The sequence below is a fragment of the Tetrao urogallus genome, assembly GCF_951394365.1.
Source record: "Tetrao urogallus genome assembly, chromosome: 1".
Classification (NCBI taxonomy): Eukaryota; Metazoa; Chordata; class Aves; order Galliformes; family Phasianidae; genus Tetrao; species Tetrao urogallus.
This window is the reverse complement of record NC_136813.1, coordinates 146,502,381-146,521,092: the sequence shown is the minus strand read 5'-3', so window position 1 is coordinate 146,521,092 and position 18,712 is coordinate 146,502,381. Positions and strand designations below refer to the sequence as shown.

Sequence of the window (18,712 nt, the reverse complement as noted above, 5' to 3'; positions counted from 1 at the left end):
AGAACATTTTCCAAGCCCTTTCCCCCTTTCTTGGTGAGGTGCATCTTAGCAGCAGGTTCCTGGTGGTGAACCCCTGGGGAAGGCTCTCCCACATAAAAACAGCCCAATGTCTGGACTAGTTACTCTGATTCTGATATCTACAGATGAACTCCTGGCAACTAGTTGGTGTCCCAGATAACGTGGGAACATACCCATGGAAATCCTATATAGAAAGCTGTCAGAGAGAGAAGGAAGAAAAAAGAATGCGTTTGATATAATTAGTTCTGGGCATACATGCACACCCATGCACACACTATCTCAGCTAACCAGAAGAAAAGCTTAAATGAGGCTTCCTATTTTCTCCACACACGTGAAGATCTACAACAGTGGGAGAAGACAGCGTATGGTGCAGGGAGGCATTAAGACATTTTCAGTAGTTTCTTCACATGGAGCATGCAATCTGTTCAGGGTCCTGAATAACTTCTTTGACAAATTAATTTGCAAAGGACTTTCTCATAACTAGCTCTTACAAAACCATCCTGCTCATGAGCAGGTGGGTATAAGGGCCAGAAATCAGTGTCAAACATAATAAAGACCAAGCTGGCATCTGTGGAGTCAGCAGATGACACCAGTAGAGATGCTGGAGCCTTAGATGATCCCAAACTGGGCCAGCTCGTGCAGTTCCAGATGGCTGAAAGCTTCCCATGGGCAAATCACCGTGATATCTGCGAAAGAGAGAATGAGAAACGGGTTCTGGAGCAGCACTTCTTGGATTTCTATTGTATGAACAGAAAGGCTGATTTACTGAGAAAACATTAAAATGTGGGACAAGAAAGAAAAGTGAGACTCCATTTGAAAATTAAGTGAATCAATGAGCTCTTTAAATGTGGTACTAATACCAGTCTGAACCAGATCACTGTATTTTCTCCTATGCCATCTTTCTCTGTGAACATGACTATGGTTGCTTCAGTGGTGAGACTGGTGTGAAAATTCATTCTGGTTACGGGGTTTCTCCTGTTCTTATAAACTACCTGTAACCAAACTGTGGTATCCTTGAAGATGTGCAGTCTTAAATCAGATGCTGAATGATTTAGTGTAACATGTCCAGGACCTGTAACTCATTGATAGGTGCAGCTGTTATTTGACTAATTATAGGTCATTCAGTGTGTATTTTTCAGTCCAAAATCAGTACATTACATTCTTAAAATTAGGATTTTGGTGATAGCACAAACACTTCTCTAGCTGAGGTTTAGTTACTGTGATTTCTGCTATTAATAGCTTAGCACTTGGCATTTATTTGAGAACCTCATGCTGCTGAAATTCTTAGTCAGAGTATTAGCAGAAAACAAAGACAAACAAGCCCATTTGCAGCCAAGTGAAAGTATCCAAAAATTGAAGCATGACTAAACAGCCTTTCTGCCTTGTGTATGTAAGCATGAGCATGGCCATGGCAGCTTGCAGAGGGAGCACTGACCTCCTCCAGTGACCCTGAGAGCTGCAAAGAGGCCAGGCAGACGAAGGCCACCCCAGACAGACCTCTACAGTGCTGAAAAGTATGCATTTATGTTCAAGAGGGGCACAACAGCAACATTCTGCAATGCCTACCTGTGCCCAGCCCCTCCATGCCTGGGATGTCATCTCCAAACCTAGGAAAGAAAAGAGCAGGTGAAGGGTGAGTTTGAGACAGCAATACCAAGGGGAGAAGCCCCACAGCCCCAGACAGGGAAGGGGGAGCGTGGGCAGCAGATGATGAGGAGCAGCTCTAGGCTCAGGTGGGCCAGCACCAGGACAAGAGAGCTGATGGCACTATGGGACAGGAGAAGCCTCCTGGTTCCTTGCCTGGGGAAGGTGGTGCCACAGGAGCTCAGCTCAGCAGTGAGGAGCAACCCAACTAGAACAGTTTTTTTCTTCCCAAAATACCCTTACCCTTTTACTCCTTTTTTAGGAGGCTTGCTCTTGAACTGCCTTGTCTGTCTCTGCTTGAACTTGGGAGGGCCCTTCCGTGGTGTGGTGGGACCAGTGGGAGCATCTCCAGTGGTAAGGTTGGTGGTGGGGTTCTCGCTCATCGTTCGGCTACTGCCAGAAGTAAGACTGACTCAGATCCCTCTATCTGCAAGAGAGTGGCAAGGACTGACACAATATTCTGCTTATCATATCTAGGTACCAATAGTCTTGTGATAATTATGGGAAGTAGAATTGTGACAGAATTAAACATAAGGATACAAAATATAAAGAGAGACTGTTATGCATGCAAAGCAAGCAGTTTAAGCATTGCCTTTCATTGTGAATGCTAGAATTAAGATAACAAACTGTGAACATTCCTAATAGGAATGAAAAGTAACTTAATCCCATAGTTCAGTGACCTGTGGAATCGTAGAGAATTATACCTTTTCTGTCTCAGACATGGCTGGATTATTGGAGACATGTTTCTGCTGCTGCAGTTTGCCCCATGGTTTGGGCAGGATAGGCAGGTTTAGCCACTATTGTCTTCCAGTTTGCCTTCATGAGAGTAGAGCTAGAGTTTTTACTTGCTAGTTCTAGATATGACTAGTATTAGGAGCAATAAAGGCATGCTTATGGACTTATGGCTTAGAGATTTATCTTGTTCTTTGGAATCATCATGATATACAACACTTGTTCCTGTATCTGTGCCAACGCATTGCCTTCTGCACAGTGGTGAAGATGGGATGCTGAGCTAGATGGGCCTTTAGTCTGAGTGCAACTGCACTTAGGGCTTCAAGTTTACCAGTGCCAACCTTATGAGGAATAGCACAGAATTTCTGAAAAATTGTCATTGCAAACTGTGGTTTAGACAGACATTAATTTCTGAGGATTGAGGAGATAAAAGCCTATAACTTTCCACATTATCTGTTGTCCATTTTGATGTTTTGAAGAATTATGTTGCATACATTGACCTCATGACAAAATGGTGCACATGAGGCAAGTTCCACTTCTCAGGGGCTGTAGAATTGTCAGGCAGCAGTTCTGGTGTGGGAAAAACCTTTCCTGACTGAGAGCTGCTGCACAGAAAGCCCAGAGAGGACAGCAGGAACTCTCTCCAGTGCCCAAGGGAGAACCCTCAGCTTGATCAAATTCTGTGCTAATTAGTGTGCTAGAGCAGTTTGACCACTCCATTTATGGACAAAAATAATTGCCAGTTTTTCCTCTCCTCCCTGGAGTCACATTCTTCCCCATGACCATTATATAACTCCTGTCTCCAAGTTTCTATCCCTGTGCAGCCAGGCTGATGGAATAGCTGATGGAATTAACTTCAGGATTTTGGTACTAAAAGATAATCCTATTATGTCATCATAATGCTCAGGCCTAATCCCCAATATCACCTGCAGTGACACTCCAGACTTCTAATCTCAGAACTATAAATGCCATCAAAAATGAGTGTTCTTTTTTTTCTTAGTTTAGAGAATAGTCCGCATCTTTGTCAGTGCCTGAAAGAGCCAGAGTGCTGAAAACAAGGCCTGAGACGGAAGGAGAAACAGCATCCAAACAATCCTTCTGTGTCACTGGCAGACAAGAGCAAGGTGAAGAGCCGTGTTTCTGTATCTGTGGCAGTCTGGGAATACTTCTCCCCTGACATCCTTCCATCTGTGATAGCAGTAGAATGGATCCTCATGAAAACACCTAGAGGCATGCTAGTTCTCCTGTTGCTTGTGGCCAGGCTCTTGTCTCAGCTGTAACATCCCGTGCAGGAGGCTGGAAAGGCTCCAGCAGCCCCAAATGGAGCAGCAGATGGTTGTGTCTGCAGCTGAAGGATGCACAGATGCTATTCCTTTGCCTGTAACACAACGATTCCCAAGCACACAGTGTGCCCACAAACACAGGGACCAGCTTAATTCAGAGAAGCTGCTGGTTTGGCTGATCTCTGAAGAACCTGAGCAATTCCCAGAATCTATGGCTCTATTCTCACAGCGTGGTAGCTGGACAGGCACATGCTGTCACCTTCATCTCTTGCAGAAAGGGACAGGAGGTGCAGTGATTGAAGTTTCTGTATCCTTGGCACCCCTTACAATGGCTGCTCCCAAAAGTACAACCGGAGAAACAAACTGGCTAGCAGATTTCCAACCCTTTGTCCTGACAGCCAAAATTTGTAAGAGGCAACTGAGCTCAGACTTAGTTCCCAACTCAAGTTGCCAACTGCTGTCTGCCAGCATGGTACCTTAATCACAAAATGGTCATTGAAGGCAATTCCCCGTAGTTCTTTGAGTCTGTACCTTCATTCCATTGAGAAATATCAATGGGAAGATACAGTCCTTGGAATTTACTTGTTCCCAATCCAAAGTAGCTGTGTCCACATGCAGCTACTTCTATACCTAAGATTTGGGATAGAAAAGGATCTCCTGAAATCACACTTCATCCTGTCTCTTACATACATGAATTCAAGAAACAGCATTCAAGATAATGGAAAGGGACAATTCTATTACCTTCCTTACCAGTATCCCTCTACCCACTCTTCCCACACATCACCAAAAGAACGGGCAGAGGCAGGAAGCAGCCTCAGTGTCACAGAACAGCCTCCACCTGGCAGAAGGAATCTAGCTTCCCTCCCACTATGGAGTTGGCGGGACTTGCTTGCCATCACCCACAGGCAGAGGTGCCTTGGTTCATGCTGGAGCCCACCCTTTCCCAGTTCCCACTCCTCGTTATCAGCTGCCCCTGCCTTGGGATGGCATATTCCCAGCGGTGTTTCCCAACTTCCCTGTACCTGGTTACTTGGCTGGTCCCTGGTCCCACACCAGGCAGATAGTTGATCAATGCTGGGTGCAGATGAGTCTCCTCTGTCCCCTATAGGTGTTACGCAGCCCCAGGGCTTCCCAGGCTGTTGGAGCTCCTCAGCTGCTGCCGGCACTGGGATGCAACTTGCGGGCAAGAGCAGCTGTGGACGTGCAGGCTGCTGGGGAACAAGATGTTCTTCCACACACTTCCTCTGCCCCCTCCTCTGACAAGGAGTTACTAATTGCCCCTGACAGCATTTCTGTTCAGTTCAGGGCTTAATCCTTGGGGTAAGAGCCTTGCTTGCGTCCAACTGCTAATTATACCTAATGCGCATTAATGTGCTTATCTCAATTGCGTCAGATATCCCACCTCTGGGTTGCTGGCCAGGTTAATCATCCTTCTTTTACTTCTCTTTGAACCTAAAGAGGCTTGAATACTACTGTCAAGTGCTGACTCTTTAATCTGCCTCCTTAATCTCTGATCTGCTATGGAAAATTTCCCTGGCAGATAATGCAGATGCCTCACTTGACTTTCTTCAGACAGATTCAGCACAGAGTCTCTTCTTTCTTTATCAGATAACTTCAGGTACGGAATCCACCATGTGCCTGGTGTCTTTATGGTGCTGCAAGGATGTCAGACACAGAGCCCTCCATGCAGTGATGCACTGGGAATACACAGAATCCAAGAGGAAATACCCTCAATTTTTCAATCCTTTGGATAATTATTTCTTGACCTCATGAGAGCCACAGGCATTTTCCTTGCAGACAGGCTTTCATCGGGGCATAATGAATCCAGTATAAGATGCCTGGGGGGAGTCTCGGAGGCAGTCTTAGTCTCTTGAGTTGGCTAATCATAGACATGGAAACAGCACATGCATGTCCAACCCTTTCTGATCCAGTGCTCTAGACAAGATCTCACAACTCTTCTTAAAGTGTTAAGACCACAAACAAATGAAAGATGGACTCCAGAAGACAGGAACACACATCAAGTTGAACTGTATTCCCACAAAAGCTTCCCAGATGGCGATTACTGGAAAGACTATCTCAGTTAGGGGGTGACATCAAAGGAGGGATTCATTCACATGGGAGATGCAGTGCTGCTTAGTACGAGCTTCCCACTGATGTGCCCTATGCCCTGATCATCCCTGGGAACTCCAGGAGTGAGCCCACAGCCAGGCACTGCCAACAAACCCTTCCGAGGACTGCCCAGCCTCAAAAATAGTGTGGTCCTGGGGGATGGTGGAGCCTGGGACACACCAGTGCTGCAGCATGTGCCCTGATGCCCCAGCAGCCAGCCCTAACAGTAGGAGGAAACAGCAACAACTGTGCAGAAACACAACTACCTCTCTCAGCTACTGGGTGCACTCACGTTTTCCAAGCATGAAAATCCAAGCTAGGAAAAGACACCAACTTCTCTTGCACATACCCCTTCCCCTCCCCCCCCCCCCCCCCACTTATTCCATCGAGCTCCTTAAAAATACTCACAGTCCTAAAGGCTCCTCTTGCAAACCATTCAACTCCTGTCCTGCTGCCTGGGTAGAAAAAAGTCTCGAGGTGTCCTGCCTCCCACAGATATACCCTGCCAGCAGGTGACATCAGGGCACCAGGCGCCAATCAGGAACAGGCCCACGTGGGGCAGTGCGTGACCTTGGTGCCCTGCAGGTACGGAAAGGAGAGAGTTGGGGCTTCAGCTCTAATTCCAGCCCAGCGAAACCCCACTGGCAGTAATATGCATTATTTTGTGCAGGGCTTCATACCTCCAGTGCATTTCTATTGCCCGTTGTGGCTGCCTGGGAGAGCTGTGCAAGAGATTTGGAAAAAAAGTGAGAGGTATCTGCAGATAAGAAGAACCAGGGTCCTATTGGAAAGTGCTAGAAGATCATTTTCATCCTCAGCTGCAGCAGCACTGTGTGGCTTTAGCCTAACCTCAGGGCAAAGTTGCAGTGCTCTGGGTGTACTGGCTCTAGTGAAGGTCTGCTCACATAACCTCACTGTGCATCCGGCTAAACTAAAAGAGGGGAGATTTAGGTTAGAAGTTAGGGGGGAATTCTTCACTCAGAGGACAGTGAGGCACTGGTACAGCTGCGGGTGCCCCATCCCTGGAGTTCAAGGCTAGGTTGAATGGGGCCCTGGGCAGCTTGAGATGGTAGGTGGCAGCCCTGCCCACGGCACGGAGTGGAGTTGGGTGGGCTTTGAGGTGCCTTCCAACCTGAACTATTTTGTGATTCTATGTCAAGGACAGGAGCTGCCTAACATGAGGGGCCCTGGCAGAAGGGTCTGGCACAGCATCAGTCTGCTGCTGAGCCAGAGCCCACAGACGAGGCCTCTGGCCTTCCAGATGGCTGAAAGTAAAGGAGATAAATTCTTACTGAGACTCTGGGGTTACATTTAGAACAATCGATAAGGTCCTACCCCTAAGAGTGGACACAGGGAGTTAAATCCTGAGTGCAGCTGAGGACCTGCCCATCAAGCATAGAGGCAGCAGAGAAAAAAAGTTCCACGTGTTTGGGGATGATCATGCAGCTTTTGGAGACTTTGCAATTCTTTCTGGACATAGGAGGAGGAGATGGGAGCAGCAATGCTGGAGTTTAAGAAATGTCTGCATAATGCTCTCAAATATACAGACTGGTTTTTGGGTGCTGCTGTGTTGAGCCAGGAGTCGGATTAGATGATCCTTATGGGTCTCTTCCAACTCAAGACACTCTGTGATTCTGTGATCATGTTGGCGTTGCTTCTTCCCTTGCACTTGCACACAAACACACTGAGGCTGATGGTACTCAGCAGCTCCTGACAGCAAAATTGATTTCTGTGGGCAGGAACCTGCCTGTATGGATATAAACAGGTGCAGCCCACTGGCAGCAGGCTCCATCCCATCCCTGCTGCTCATTCCCATGCCTCCATCTGCTTCAGTCAGATTTCTGGGGCTCCCCCTCCCTCTCTGCCTTCTCCTGTGTAGGCAGAGCTGCTGGGAAAATTGGCTTTGCAGCCCCCGGTCCTTGTAGTCCTTTTGCTTGCATTCTTCTTGCCTCCTCCTCCCTGCTGTTCTGAGATCTTGCAGGCTTCCTTTTCTTAACCTTATAAATTTACATGTTTCCAGGCAGTTTGTTTTTGAAATATTCCTTTTGTTTTCCTGTTTTTCCAGGGAAAGCAGGCCCATTTCTCTTTATAAAAGCGGATATATGGGAAAAAAAATTTCCAGTGCTCCTTAAGTAGTGTGGCAGAAACTCCCAGAGCAGTTCTGCTTGTTGTGTTCTCTCCTATTCTCCACCATGACCAGGTCATTCTCCCTCTCCTCTCCTTCCTTCTCCTCTCTGCTTTGCTCCTTTTGTAGAGCTGCAGGCACCAGCCCTACGACTTAACTGGACAAGGACATTTGCCCAGGAATAGGGTACCTATTTATAGAATCATACAATTACAGAATCGTGAAGGTTGCAAAAGACCTCTAAGAACACCTAATCCAACTGTCAGCTCATCCCACCATGCCCACTAACCATGTCCTCAGTGCCACATCCACATGGTTCTGGAACACCTCCAGAGATGGTGACTCTGCCACCTCCCTGGGCAGCCTCAATACTCTTTCAGAGAATAAAGTTTTCCTGATATACAGCTTAAACCTACCATGGTGCAGCTTAAAGCCATTACCTCTTGTAGATGATCCCTTCCCAGCCCACAGTCCCTATCCCTACACCTTCCCAGGCTCTGGGACCACAGCAGCAGCCACTGCACCCAGAGCAGATCTCCAGGAGCTGCAGGGCTGTGTGGTGTCTGGTTTCCCAAAGGGAAACTATGAGATTCATCACCTTTGGCCGGGTTTGTCCCTATTCTAAGGAATAGCTTAAAGACATCTCTGAGGTTTTTGACCCTATTTATGAGCTGTGTAGCCATGGCAACTGTAGTTATACCAGAAATAGCAGCTTGTTTGAATGACAGAGAGTGCAAGTTTACAAGACAGTGACTTTTCCAGGGCCACTTTGCTTGTGGGACTGTGGAAGGTAATCGTTGCCAGGGGTCAGGCTGAGGATGGAGTGACTGAGGACTACAATAGCTCTTTTGAAACAAATTTCTACAATCTTATATCAGGTGCTTCTGAGATGTTGTGCTGTATTGATAGAGTGTGATTGCTTGCAATACAGGCATACCTGGCTGGGAACTGCTGGGGGATTTCTGTGGGTAAGCAGAGGTTTCCTACCTTCAAAGGCACAGCCTACCAAGTGCTTCTGCATCCCTGGCAGGAGGACAGATGTAGGACCTGAATTGGGAAAGTGATTGCCTGTTAGTTTTGTAGGTCAGTGAGGTTGTCATGTCAACAGTACTTCAGTGGGAAGCTTGGTGCACTGAGGTGTCTGCAAAAGAAATTTCACATAGAATCATAGAATGATTTGAGTTGGAAAGGACCTTTAAAGATCATCTGATCCAATTCCCCTGCAATGAACAGGGACACCTACAGCTAGAACAGGGTGCTCAGAGCCCCTCCAGCCTGGCTTTGATCGTCTCCAGGGATGGGGCTTCCACCACCTCTGTGTGCAACCTGTGGCAGTGCCTCACCACCCTGATTGTAAAAAACTTGCTGCAACCCTCCTTGCCCACTGTTCACCATGTCCCCAGCAGTCTGTGATGGTGAAAAAAGAAACAGATACAGAGAACTGAGTGTAGCTGCAAATATACATAACTGCAGATGCATGCAAACCAGCTCATCACAACTGCAGAGAAGGCGGCACCTTCATGGCATGTTGCATTGTCCTTCCTTCAGGTCATACGCTCTGGTTTCAGGACAAAGCACCTGACAGCCTGCAGTAAGCACAGTAGTTTGCTGACTCTGGGGATCTGCGCCTCTGTTGTGCTGAGTGCCCCTGCACTCAGCTTGCAGAGCAGCCTGCACTTGGATCTCATTTCCACTCATGCCATGGAGACTGCTTTGTTGGTAGGGTGGGGGTGGCAGAGGCAAAGATTTGCTCCTCCACTGCCAAGGCTCCAGAGAGAGATTTCCATGGGCAGTCTGGAGAAAGATGTCCTTTGAGGAAATGTAAATCAAGCCTCTGGCAACACACGGGATGAATTCCCAGCACAGCTGCAGCTGCTGTTTCCTCCTGGAGCCGCTCGGTGGTTCAGTGCCTCTCACAGCCTGATGACTCATATCTGAGCTGTCCGACCATCCTGCTGTCCCAGGGCTCCCTCAGGAAAAATTAAGTCCTCACCTTTCTCCTTCAATCAAGGTGCTCAATTCATGCATGCCAGCAGAGCATCGTAAAACCCGAGCTCTCAGGCACCAACACTTGAGGATGTGCTTGTTTTTTGTAGCAGGTGACATAAATCCTGTGTAGCTGTCATACACTTCATTAGCTACCAGCTACATTTCCTTGCTTCTACGCAGTGAGCCTGGCCTTTCTTTACGTGGGTAACAAAGTCTTGCCACATAACGCTAACAAGGAGTACATGGCTACGGTTTTGTTAACTCACACCAACCTTTCCATGATTGGTACTAATAAATACGGAAGCTGATGTACACAAATTGCACAGACCTGCAGACCAGAACCAGCCGCCCCAACATCTGCCATAGGAGCCATGAGCGTGGCCGTGCAGCACAAAGAGCTCCACACTGTGTAACTGCGCTGTGATTTATCACTTGGGAGCATCCCCTGCCCATTGCTGAGCTGTCCCAGGAGAAAGCAGTAACGTTACTGAGCGTCTTTCCTGTGCACTGACACTGCTTAAATGTCTGCAGCCAGGCTGCTGGCAGTGCTGCAAGGGGACTGTGTTCGTTAGATCAAAAAGCTTCCTTTCTTTTCTGTTCTTGCTCTGTCAACAATTGAAAGATGTTTTTTTTATTTTATTATTTCCCCCCAAATACCATTTAGCAAACAAGTTTAAAGTCCTGAACTATGACCTGGCATTTTTTCAGTTTTCTAAACAAGCACAAGGAGTTAACCTTCCTGTCTATGTGGCTGCCAGTAGGCAGAGCACGTGGTCACTCTTAAAAATGCACCTCAACAGCAGTTTTTACAGCGGTGTCTCCAGGATCTTCCTTAGAATTTTCTCCTCCCATTATTGACTCCTTCTGTATGAATTAGATGCCATACACCTGCATGCAGTGATTCAGTGATCCACTAGCACTCACTTAACATGTTCATGCATTGAATTAAGCGTGGAGGTAATACTGTTTAGCTTTATTGCTAAGAAGAAAAACAGAAGAGCCAGCAAGAGGGTGTCTTTATTTAGATCAGATAATTCCAGTGCTTTTTCAGTTTGAAATAGTGAAGCAAGTGACTCAGTGTCACTGGGCTATGAAGAAGTAACTGCACACAAGTCAGCTCCAGATGTCTCCTCTCCTGACAGCTCCCCTTCTCTTGCTCTGAAGGATTGATTCTCTCTCCTTGGCAACCAGCAGCCCAATCCAGAGAGGCTCCTCTAAAACATTTTGGTGAAATGTTTCTTTCTTCTTAAGGAGACACATCCATTACTGTGGCTTGCACAGCACACTACAGACATGCTCTTCTTTCCTCCTCCTCCCAGATAAAAGCACTGCCTTGCAATCTCATTCAACTCAGCTCTTTGCCACCACCACCATAATTAGGATCTTTTTTTGAAGTAACAGCTGAGGCTCTCAAACAGAACTGATTGCTGCTGGGGAGCATCCCGCATTCTCCTCGGGAACATTCAGCTAATGGGCAGAGGAGGCAGCTCTTCCAGCCCCATTAGCTGGTCTCCTGGGTGACTGCACACCTTCCAGGCACACTGATGCTGAATGCTCCAGCTGCCACGCGATAGCTGATCCCTGGTGAAATGACTGTGGAAGGGGGAAAAGCCAAGAGATGGAAGTGTAAATCACACTGAAAAAAAAAAAAAAAATTCTTCTTTTACAGCTGAGGTCTATGGCCAGGGATTAAGGCTGAGGTTCTCTCCTCAGGGTTTCATAAGTCTTTAGGTTTCACTGTTTTAAGTTTTTTATTTTTATGTGATGGTTTTGATTGGCACACCCCAGACTTTCTATTACTGTAGATCCTTGCTTTCATGCTTGCTTGTGAGTGGAGGTGCACCTCTCACCAACTGAGTTTGAGCCTCTTACTGTGAGGCTGCTCTGTGGCACGGGCTTGGGGCTCCAGCCACTTCTAGGTCCAGTCAAATATGATGAGCACATCACAGAATCACAGAACCATAGACTATCCCAAGTTGGAAGGATCTGGTTCCAGACAGGACCGCCCAAAACTCAAACCCTATGTCTGAGAGCACAGCTCAGAGATGAAGTGAACTGTTCAGGAGTTGTCATTGCACACCTGGCTTACTCATGTTGCACAAAGGATACAGTGGCAGGTTGACATCCACAGAGATCGATTTGCAGGGTCCATAGCTGAAGGTGTACAGTGACTGTAAAGGTTAAAGCTGGTTATAGAGGAAAATGAAAAAAAGGAAGGAAAGAGAGAGAGAAGGGAGAACGTTTCCCTGGTGACCAGCTGGGAATGGCAACAACGAGCTCCCATTGGAGCAGGGGTGCTGCAGGTGATGATGAGGAAGATGATAAAGATGGCAATTTATTGCCATGTTTTCCCTTAGCAAGACATGCTTTTGATCAGAACCCTCTTAAGCTCCCTACTGATTGTCCTCGGCTATGAGGCTATGACTCCGTTAGCTCTGAGAGAATTCTAATTGCATGCAAATGTTGTTGAGCTTCTGTATATATATGTTTTGGATGGCAGCTACTGAGAGTTTAAATAGCTGCTACCTACTTTGTTGAGCATAACATTTTCTCTTTTATATCCCTAAGTCTACAAAACAAGTGGCAAAGAAGGAGAGGGAGGAGGGCAATCCTCACTCCAGTGCTTTCCATGAGACCAGCACAAAACCACTGTGGGGGCTGGCAAGGGTACAGCTGTGGGATCCGCAGTGGGAACAGCACAAGTGCAGTAAAGCAGAACTGTTGCCACAGTGCCCAGAGCAGCACTGTGCTGAACACCAAGGCACGCACAGCACTGGAGAGCCAGCGGGAGCCTGGGCACTGCCTTGCTCTGAGCCTGAATTTCAGCACCAATCCAGGCTCCCTGCTGAGATGAGTGTTCAGCACGGGCAAGGCAGGGTGCAGCTGGCAAGGAGATTTGCTAAAGCCAGCGGGGAAAAAGAGGATGCCACATCTTTCCTAATTTAGTTCCAGTTTCAGCTCTGGCTGCGTCGGAGGGAAGCCACAGCGCACGGGGCATGCTTGGATAAATACCTCCGTAACACTCTGCCCAGGGATCAGCTTAGGGCTGAGATTTGATTACACATAGTGAGATCTGACCTTACATAACCACTTCTGAGAAGCCCCCTGAGGTTGCTTCCTACCCAACAACCGCTGAGAGATGTGAGATGGGCACAGCTCTCCTCCATGCAGGCATTCAGAAGAGGGACCCCAGTCCTTGGGGAAGGAATGTTCCCACACCTATTACCTTCCTTCCTGTCTCCCCTTCACTCCTTCCACCTTCACTGCCCTCTCCTTAAGTGGGCTGCAGTAACCATCCTTAGCCTGTCTCAGGATGGCCTCTGGATTTCCTCCATGCTCTATTTGCCTTTGCTCCCCCAGCTCCAGCCAAGCCCTCTCCCTCTCCTTGCCCTGCTGTTCTCCCTATGGCCAGCAAGGCATGCAGGAATAACATGTGAAGACTTTGAGTGCCTTCAGGCTAGAGATGGGGGTTATGGGATTAGCACGTTAACTGGCTTGAAAGCTACTTAAGCAAGCATTACATTTCCAATCTCCTCTCCATCTTTCAAGGAAATCTCTTCTGGAGGAGGTGGAGAGACGGAGCACCCAGTCACGTGTTGTGAAGTCAGCTCCTTGGCCAGCTGACAGCCCAAAGGGTGCTCTGGAGGCACCTGTGTGTGATCTAAGGAGGAGGAAGGGCCTCCACACAGTACAGGGACACTTGGCCCGAGGACACCCGTGGCTCAAACAGATGCTGTCCTTACAGCACTCACTGACATTAGTTTGCTGCACCGTGAGGTCTTCTTGGTGCATTGCTCATAGCCTCGGTGGAAATGGCAAAAAGCTTGAGGGGGAGGCAAAGCTCAGGACAGGGACAGAATTTGGCAGTGTTGTTCATTAGAGAGCAATGCAAGTGAGCAACACTGTGCATGGAGTTCATCACAGATGAAAATGAATAGCTGCGAAGCAAAATATTTAACAAGAGTAGTGGGAAAAGATATTGCACTACAGAGCCTCTTAAAACTACAAAAATGGATTCCTTGCCCATGGAATCATAGAATTATTAAGGCTGGGAAGATCACTATGATCATCTAGTCCAATCATCAGCCCATCACCACCATACCACTAAACTATGTCACTCAGTATGAGATCTATATCTTTTCGTGAACACTTTCAAGGATGGTGACTCCACCACATCACTGGGCAACCTGCTCCAATGCCTCACCAGACAGAACTCTGTATTCCCCTCCATGGTGCTTCCAGCCTAGGAAATTTCAGCTCAAATATAAACATTTTACAAATAAAGAGTGGGTGAAAATACAAGATTATAACAGGTGATGTTTTCCTCAGTTAATCACTTCTAAAAGCCATAAAACAGTTCAGTTCCTCAAATTCAGACACCTCTTATGTGGAGCACGGAGATGACATTTAGCAGCAGTGGAACACCATGTGAAAAAAAAAAAAGCCACCACAGAAGTGCTGGACAGCTGATGGCAGCAATCCAAACACAAAGAGAAGAATAATGCCATGCCTTATCTTTTCTTAAAGTTTTCAAGAAATCTCAAGGTGGGTTGGATCCAATAAGCTTCCACAGAAAGCATTTGACTATTAGCAGTAAAGGCTGTGTAGGTGAAGGATATACGCTTCAAATATTGAATAAGGTTTTCCTGTTCCTGACCAAGGGGTTGGAACTAGTTATATTTGAGGTCCCTTGCAATCCAAGCCATTCTGAGATTCTGTAATTCCGTAAGTTTGGACGCTAGTGGTTGGTCATGTGTATTAGTGTGGTCAACCAATTCTATGACTGACTGTGGTCAGAGGAGATCAAATGATTAAGAACTAGTAATAACATTTTATTTAATAACTTTAGATATTATTTTTCAACTAAAGTCATGTTTGAAGTATTGCCATTCTTTTGCAATCAAGCAAGGCACTATCAAGACATTGTCCTTGCTTCCTTCTGTCACATGCTAAGAAGTGGCTGCAGTTTGACAAAGTCTGCCAAGAGATGGTCTTCATTGCATGGCATCAGATTGTCACAGATCAAATACTTGGTGGCAGAGATTTGCTTTCAGTGATATTCTGCTGCAACATAGTTCAAAACCTGCCTTTTTTTTCCAGCAGATCAGTGACGTGGTTCCCCAGCGGGATGCCGGATATGCCAACCTGAAGGATGCTGCCTGGTTTCTAAGCTCCCATCTGCTCACCATGGTGCGTATCCAATGTCTGCAGTTCCTTCTCACCCCACTTACTAACAGGAAGATGAAGCAAAGAGCAATGACATTTATCCATGATTACATGCTGGCTAATTTATAATCTAGGGATAAAACCTGTTTCTCTTGTGTTCTGGGCATTCGTGCCAACATAAGTTGAGTGTACATATTCAAGTGTACGTCCCTGTACCTCTCTGCATATCTGTGGGTGTACTGGTCTCAATGTACGCTCACATACATTTAGAAATAGTGCATATACAGCACTGGTCTCTGCACATGGCCACTAAAATTTCCACCAAGGAAACCACAAATCAGGGTGTAACCAAATGGTAACCACAACCCTTGCACCTTCGCAGCAAAGGTGTTCTTGTCTCCAATGTAAACTGGTGATTCGACTGAAATTGGAGAGTGAGTCTAGACACCACAGGAGGTGATGCTAAAGGCTGATTTACAAGAGGCATGGGCTGCAAAAGAAGACCATAGTTAGCACTTCCAGCTGTCTAAATGTTGCCCAGGCCAACACTGTTCATGCCAGGCAGTGTGAGATGCCTTAACTTGGCATGGTCAAGGAAGGCACTTGTTCTATGCTTTCCCAATCTGCACTCCCATGCAGCCCCTTCCCTTTGCTAGCACAGGTGAACAAGGCTGGGAAACTGATCTGGGTTTAAAGCTCACTGACAGATACTTATGTGTCTGCTTACCAGGTCTTGGCAGGTATGTCTTAACTGAGCACAGCGCTGTATGCACAGAATCATAGAATGGTTTGGGTTAGAAGGGTCCTCGAAGCCCACCCAGCTCCACCAACTGCTGTGGGCAGGACTGCCACCCATCAGCTCAGGTTGCCCAGGGCCCCATCCAAGCTGGCCTTCAATGCCTCCAGTGATGGGGCACCCACAGCTTCTCTGAGCAGCCTGTGACAGTGTTCTGTTCAGTTCTGCTGTATTGTCCCATGAGGAGGATGAGATAGGAGTGAGAAAGAACAGCAAAGCATTAAGCAGTTTCTCTTGGTCGGGAACAAATTAATGGAGGCTTAAAATGACTCTGAGGCTACAACCCTGACTCAGTGAGAATCCATTGTCAGCCAGATATGTGCCCTGTTTGTCCCCTGAAAAGCATGAGGTCAGAATCAAAGTGCCACCCACAGCTTGGGTTAAAGATAAGGTAGGTTTGGAAAATCAGTCCCTCTCTTCTGAGATCTGCTTGTCCCTGGTAGAGATTTCTCTGATTCAGTTGTCTGCAGCCTCTAAAAATTTGTATGTGATAAACATTTTCTATCAGACGTGAATCTGGGGCAGAGAATGTAAGCCCCTCAACAATAGATTTGCTTAGCTCGGTTTGCTTCTGCAAACACATTAAAAGAAGTGCATCAGTCATTTCAGATCCAGATTTGCTGTTTGCAGACCAATGATCTAATTTGTCCTTAAATTCTGCTCTGAGGATGATGTGCACGGAAGAGTGATGTGAGTGAAGAAGCAGGTGGGCAATCTGCAAGTGGAAGAAGAGAAAACCTGCCTGTATTTCGGAGTGGAAGTGGGGTAAAATCCTTCTTGTATTTAAGCATGCCTGGGAAACGGGAGCTTATTGTTCCAGAGGCTGCTGATCTTTGGGACTGCTTGAAAATGGCTGGGAGCGGGGCACACGCGGCCGGATGGGAACGATGTGCCAATCAGGTGTAGCAGGTAGCGTGCGTTACTTGGGAAAAATGAGGCTCACCTGTAACGACCCCCACTTGTATCCCCGCCTATGCGTGAAAACGCTCGACCCGATTTTCCACACATCACCAGTATAAATCAGTACAACAATATACAGCGGCACCGGCTTTTCAGACCGATCTTAATTACAGGCAGGAAAAGAAACACAATTAAAACCGGGGATCGAACAACAAAGAGCTGAGCGCTCAGGTGCAGTAGCAGCAGCCCTCACAAAGAGCCGGGAGCCTCTCGGAGCCCCCTCCCGCACCCCGCCCGGGGGCTCCGCGCTCACACAAAGCCGCGCAAGAAGAGCGCAGCGCCCGGAGGGTCGGGCAGAGAGACGCGCGAAGGAGCGCTGCAGCATGCGGTCTCGGGGCTTCCTCTTCGAGTGGGCTGGTGGAGGGAGGCTTTTTTTTTTCTTTTTTTTTTTTTTTTTGGTAGTGTGAGTGATATTTATTTATTTATTTATTTATTTATTTTTTTTTTTTTTTTTTTTTTTTTTTTCCACCACCAACTTCCTTCCTGCTCCAACTGCCAAAGCGCAAAGCTGAGAGCTGAGAGCAGAGGAGGACCCCGCAAGCAGGCAGGCACCGCGCGCAGCAGTGAGTGCGAACCCGGGCGGAGGGGGGACGTCGAGGGGGGTGAACCTGGGGAGGGGGCAACTTTTTTGTTCCGCTATTTGGTTCCATCGCCCAGCCTGGCCGGCATACGGGCAGGGCCCTGTGCGCATCCGATGGGGAAGTTGGGTTCGGCGGTTGGGATGCGGACAGAGGGAGGGTCCCCCCGGTGCCCGAAGGATTTTCGGTAGCCGGACGCTGGGCTGCCCTTCTGCCCCCGCACCTCTAGGGTGGGACGTGGGGCACCGGTGGGGCCGTGTTTCAGTACCCCGGGGTGGGAAATTGCTTCCTCACCTCCCACAAACCCTCTTCCTGGAGATAAGCCTAGGATGAGGGAGGGGGGCATTTGAGGGAGTGAATTGGATATGCTGAGGGAACGTGAATAAAACGCTGACACCGTGACTGCCCTCTTTGTGTCTTGTGGTGGCATGGGGGGGTGAGGAGGTGCATCCCCCTGTGTACATCTCTCTGCCTCAAAATGCTGCAGATGCAGCCCCAGCACAGGCAGCTATGTGTAGGAGAGCACAGTCCCTCCGTGTCATCCCACAGCTGGCTTTATGGTGGGAAGTTCCTGATATGGCTCCAGCCCTCTCTCTGCTGCTGCATGAAAGCTCCCAGACCTCAAAGGTGCAGGCAATGCACAACTGAGGGTCGGGGCTGCAGTAAAGTGAGAAAAATACAGCAGAGCAGGGCATAAATAAGTCACGTCTCCTTGTGTAAAGCAGCTACAGGGTTAATGCTTTTCATTTTTAATGCAGCTGGTGGCCTGAGGCCCTGGGGGTTCTGTGGAGCTGTGTGCTTGGCACAGGAAGCCAAGCACCCCAACAGGTGGGCGCTAACATGCTCACCCTGGGGATGCTGCAGTGCCTCAGCCCTGCAGCATCTCTCTGCTGGTGGAGGGCACCGGTCCCACAGGTGGAGCGAGCAGATTCAGTGCCCAGAGCCCATCCCCAGCTCTCCCCACACCCCAGGGTTCTTCCTCAGCCCTGAAGAACTGCTGCCTGTGAGGTAAAGGCGGGGTGGGGAACAGGTGAGATGTGATCACCTCCCTGCCTTGGGAACATGGCAGGAAAGTCAGGTCCACAGATAGGAGATAAATGCTGGAGTGGGGTCTGATCACTGCCATCTTGCAAAGATGTACTTGAGCTGGCAGATGTTCAGCCCCAGCCAGGCTGTCCTCCATGGGCTCCTGCCACTGGTACAGCAGGCTACCTGTGTAACTCTTTGCAGGCTTTCAGAGCCTAAATGCATCTGCACCTCAGGTGAGCTCCCCTAAGGGCTGGCAGGGGAAATCTGCAACATGAATGATGCA

The 18,712-nt window shown here is 48.0% G+C and overlaps 1 protein-coding gene across 1 annotated transcript; it reads right to left on the bottom strand.

Moving 5' to 3' along the window:
• Window positions 1-627: 627 nt before the first annotated feature.
• On the bottom strand, window positions 628-2,045 carry PDE6H (phosphodiesterase 6H; the record flags this gene model as incomplete). The annotated part of the gene is made up of 3 exons (XM_079535680.1): window positions 628-704; window positions 1,585-1,625; window positions 1,906-2,045. 3 exons carry the CDS (start codon window positions 2,043-2,045, stop codon window positions 628-630), a joined length of 258 nt encoding a protein of 85 aa, XP_079391806.1.
• Between the last annotated feature and the right edge of the window lie 16,667 nt (window positions 2,046-18,712).